Source organism: Quercus robur, chromosome 2 (genome assembly GCF_932294415.1).
Source record: "Quercus robur chromosome 2, dhQueRobu3.1, whole genome shotgun sequence".
In the NCBI taxonomy this organism is placed as follows: domain Eukaryota; kingdom Viridiplantae; phylum Streptophyta; class Magnoliopsida; order Fagales; family Fagaceae; genus Quercus; species Quercus robur.
The window spans coordinates 958989-963097 of record NC_065535.1 but is presented as its reverse complement, the minus strand read 5'-3'; the positions used below and the strand labels follow the sequence as shown (position 1 = coordinate 963097).

Here is a 4109-nt window from a genome sequence, read left to right as displayed (position 1 = left end):
ATAAATCCAACAGTCAATTTAAAAACAAAAGGGACGTGATGCACATAAATCTGGTAATTGGAAAAAAAAATATTCTTTTTTATTGATAAGCTATACATACACTAAATAAAATTTGAACCCATTACCTTACTTTCACTTTTTTTTTGTGAGAAATAATTACAACATGCTGCTAACCCCACAGCTTGAACCATTTTTCCCTAGATCTTCAAACACTTTATACATGGAGAGGTGCCAATTCAGTTACAAGGCCTTTGACTACTTTTCACTTCTTTTAATTTGAAAAAAGGAGGTGTTATTTTAACTATAATATATTAATGATCCGAAAAGAAAAATTAGTGGTGAGAAAATGATCAACAGGCAGTTTGTCATGACTATGGAGCTAACCAATTACAAAGAAAAATATATTACTTTCCACATTCTCTGGATTAAGGAATAATTTAATGATTAAGTCTCCCATTGCAGCTGCATATATATTTGTTTATTTATAATAATAAAAAACATATAACGAATTACAATAATAAACAATTGATGATCAAAGCAACCAAACCTGACCCGCAAAATCAGAGGTATCCATATGCTCAAGAACTCTTTAGAATGGCTAGGCTGTATATGCTCTTTTTTTCTTTAGGGCCTTAGGTGGGGACTAATCGAAAATGTAGCTACAAAGTTCTCTGAAGCACAAGGAAGAAAGAAAAGGAATTAATGATGGTCAGCCAGAAGCTAACCTTGCCAAGGTGCTTGGTTCCGATTGTGCTGAGCATATGATCTTGAAGAAGAATTACCATTCATTTGTTCAAACCCAGCGGCCATGTTGATAAAATCTTTATGAGAGAAAGCTCTAAGACCCAAAAAGTCTCTTGTCATTCCCTCATTGCCACCTCTATGATTATTGTTGCCAGTCCCATTGAAAGCCTCTTGAAAGGAAGAACCTGCAAACCCACTTGAAGAAGGCAAAGAAGAACTCATCATGTCATGAAGAAGAGAAGGAGATTGTTGCTGCTGCATGAATCCAGTGGGGACAATATTTGCAGCAGCTTTATTCTCAAAAGAACCCAAGCTATGAACAAACCCACTTCCTATTTCTTCACGTGAAGACAGACCTAAACCAGAAACTGCTTTAGATGAGGCTATCGATGTGGGACTGAACCCAGTATGAGTGTCAGACATGTGAGCCTGGTGGAGGTGACCAGGCCTAAGCATGGACTGTGATGGTGATGGGTGGCTCATTGTTGCACCCATTTGAGCTGCTTTTTGCAATAATGCAGTTGCAGACGTGTGTGGGGAAGCTGCTGTGGGGTGAAATGGAGGAAGTGTAGTTGCATTAGGTTTAGGGTTTGAGGTAGGGTTTTCGTGGTGGAGTACTAGAGGTGGGTCAAAATTTGTTGAGAATAAATGTGAGGATGAAAGATTTAAAGATGGGGGCCCTGTTGGTCCAGCTGCTGATGGTGTAGGACAAGTTAACCAAGGTGGAATTTCTGATGGAAGATTTAGTACTTCTTGTTCTCTTTTGAGTTGAAGTGCTGCTTGAATGCCATGGCTATGGAGTGGGGTTTGTGAGGACAGAAGTGGGTTTGTTGTTGTTGCTGTGATTGCTCTGGCACTCTCTTGTGCTAATGCATCACAGAAAGCTCTGTGAGTGATGAAACTGTCCCTCCTGTAACCATAAAAACAGGCAGAAAAAACAAAAACAGTGACCAGTAAAATATACAGAATAAACAGTAGTGTGGAAGACTTGAAGTACTCTCTCTCTCTCTCTCACATGTCACCTTTTTGTATGTCTTTTATTTTTTTTTTCTTTCTAAGGAAATAAAACATTGATGCAGTTCTAAGCAGTAAAGGTTCCTAATGTAGCCACTTTTACAGTAGCAATTAGAACTTAAAAGGTTTCAATCAATATGCTCCCTCTCTTTCTCTCTGTGCTGCATAAGGTTACTTTGGTGAATGTTTGAATGCTAACAAAAAGAATATGCATGAGATTGCAGCTATTATATAAGTCCATTTTCTTCTTCTGCTAACCCCACTTTCATACAATATAGTACAGATGACACAAACGCCTCAAAAGTCTTGTAGCTTAATGATAGTGTTTAATTTTATAAATAAGAAAGATTAGGGTTTAAATCCCCAACCCACTTGTTAGAAACAAAATAAGCACCAGAAGAAGCACATTGAGAGCATTAAATTAAATACTTATTTTATTCAATTATGGAGTAAAGATTTTTTTTTTTTTTTTTTTTTTTTTTAAAACCTGAACTTTTCTTGAAGTCTTAATTGCTTTTCTCATGATAATTCTATATACGTTGCTCCTAGTCTTACCTAGAGAAAAGGGTTCCGCAATCACATCTATACTCTTTAGTGCCACAAATCTTGGAGTGAGCTTTCCAATCTGATTGAACTGCATAACGCTTTGAGCACTTTTCACACTTCCACTTCTTTTCACCGTGCTTCCTGCAAAAGTGCTTCTTGATCCCTGTGAGGTCCCCAAGAGCCCTTGAAGGGTCATGATGCACACATGTTGGTTCTGGGCATATATACACCTTCTTCCTCACCTCTTTGCTTGTCCTTTGCTTTAATTTCCATGGTAAATTATGCCCTCTTCTGTGAAGCTGAAGGTTTTGATCTCTTTGAAACCCTTTGTTACAAATCTCACATAAGAATCTGTTTGTTGCCATAAGACTTTTGGGAGACAAAGCTATCACTTCTGCTTCTGGGTCTGTTTAAAAACCAAGAAAATTGAAAACCCATATGACAAAGTTAATTTCTTTTGAGTTAAAATCACTATTACACAGATGATAGATGTGACAATAATTAAACATGTATGTCCAACTCTTTGTAAAGAAACTAAACCTGGATTTCCTGGAAGATTTCTCTTCCTTTTTGGTGGTGGTGCTAGATTTGTTGAAGCAGAGGACTGTTGAGAGTACAGGGTGCCAGTAGTTTCATTTCTTGTACTTGAAGAAGCACTTATTTCACCAGATGCAGTAGTCAAATTGGACATATTCTCAGCCATCAGCATATCATTCATCATCTTCTATTTTATATTAAATTAAACAACTTTGTGTGAATAATGACACAAAGTATGAGATTTCACATCTATGAAAGGATGTCCCTCAGATCTCAGTGCAAACCCTAATTCAGAAAGGCTTATATATGGGAAGTGATAATACAAAGAAAGGAATGGTTATATCATGTAGCTGATTTTAGCTTCTTACTAATCCCACTAAATCACTTCTTTTCCTTCACTTGTTATGTACTGTTCTTGATGATTTTTCTTAGCTTCTCTTTAACTTTTCAAAACGCTGGGAAATTGAAGTGAAAGAAAGACACAAGTCAAAGAAAATAGTACTAATATAAGTAGATTAGCACCAAACCTTGTAGCTACTAGTCTTTCCTGAGTGTTTCAACAACTGGGTTGCTAGCTAGATGCTAAAACCAAGAAGATTCAACAATAAACAAATAAGCTAAAATCAATTACTATACACCCTGCAAATATCAAAAAGAGAGAGAAAGAGAGAAAGAGAGAGAGAGAGAGAGAGAGTCTTTGTGTGTGTATGTGAGTGAGAGAGATGTGGATGAGAAGGGATTCCTTGAAGCTCTCCACCCATCCAAGACCACAGCCCAAGCCAACAGACTTGTGTTCTGACGTGCACTTTCTGTCTTTTCCTTTGTTCTCTTCCCAGTACCTGAAAATCTCTTCCTTTATCAGTTTACTTTATCAAATTATTAGTATATTTCTGCATTAATATTAATTTACTTACACACTACCTTTCCCTTCCCTTAAAAAAAAAAGTAGATATAGCAACCAAATAAAAAGAGAACAAAGATAAAACACACATATACCGAGCCTATACAGAGAGACAAAGTGATGATATGAGGTTGATTATTATGGGCTTTTAACATGATGGGTAAAAGAGATAAAAAGCAAAACCTCTTTACTCTGTGCAGTTACACTAGCATGATTGGTTCAGTGATTGAAGTCCGGCAGACATGCTCATAGGAAACTGTTCCTACCTATTCTTCTTTTTATAGTTTTTTCATGCAGTAACTTTTTTACATTCTTTCATTTTATTAATCAAACTTCAATTATATATATAGAACTAGAGCTAGAGATC

General features: G+C 36.5%; 1 protein-coding gene across 2 annotated transcripts; it reads right to left on the bottom strand.

Annotated features, from left to right (window-relative positions):
- Nucleotides 1-425: 425 nt before the first annotated feature.
- LOC126708206 (protein indeterminate-domain 7-like) lies at nucleotides 426-3753 on the bottom strand. 2 transcript variants are annotated; one of them, XM_050408017.1, is made up of 4 exons: nucleotides 2845-3753; nucleotides 2314-2710; nucleotides 783-1654; nucleotides 426-671 (listed from the first exon to the last, which is right to left on the bottom strand). In XM_050408017.1, exons 1-4 carry the CDS (start codon nucleotides 3023-3025, stop codon nucleotides 625-627), a joined length of 1497 nt encoding a protein of 498 aa, XP_050263974.1. In that variant the 5' UTR covers nucleotides 3026-3753; the 3' UTR covers nucleotides 426-624. The 2 variants fall into 2 exon arrangements, with proteins under 2 accessions (XP_050263974.1, XP_050263968.1); XM_050408011.1 differs by having other exon boundaries at nucleotides 426-1654; nucleotides 2845-3748.
- Nucleotides 3754-4109: the final 356 nt, after the last annotated feature.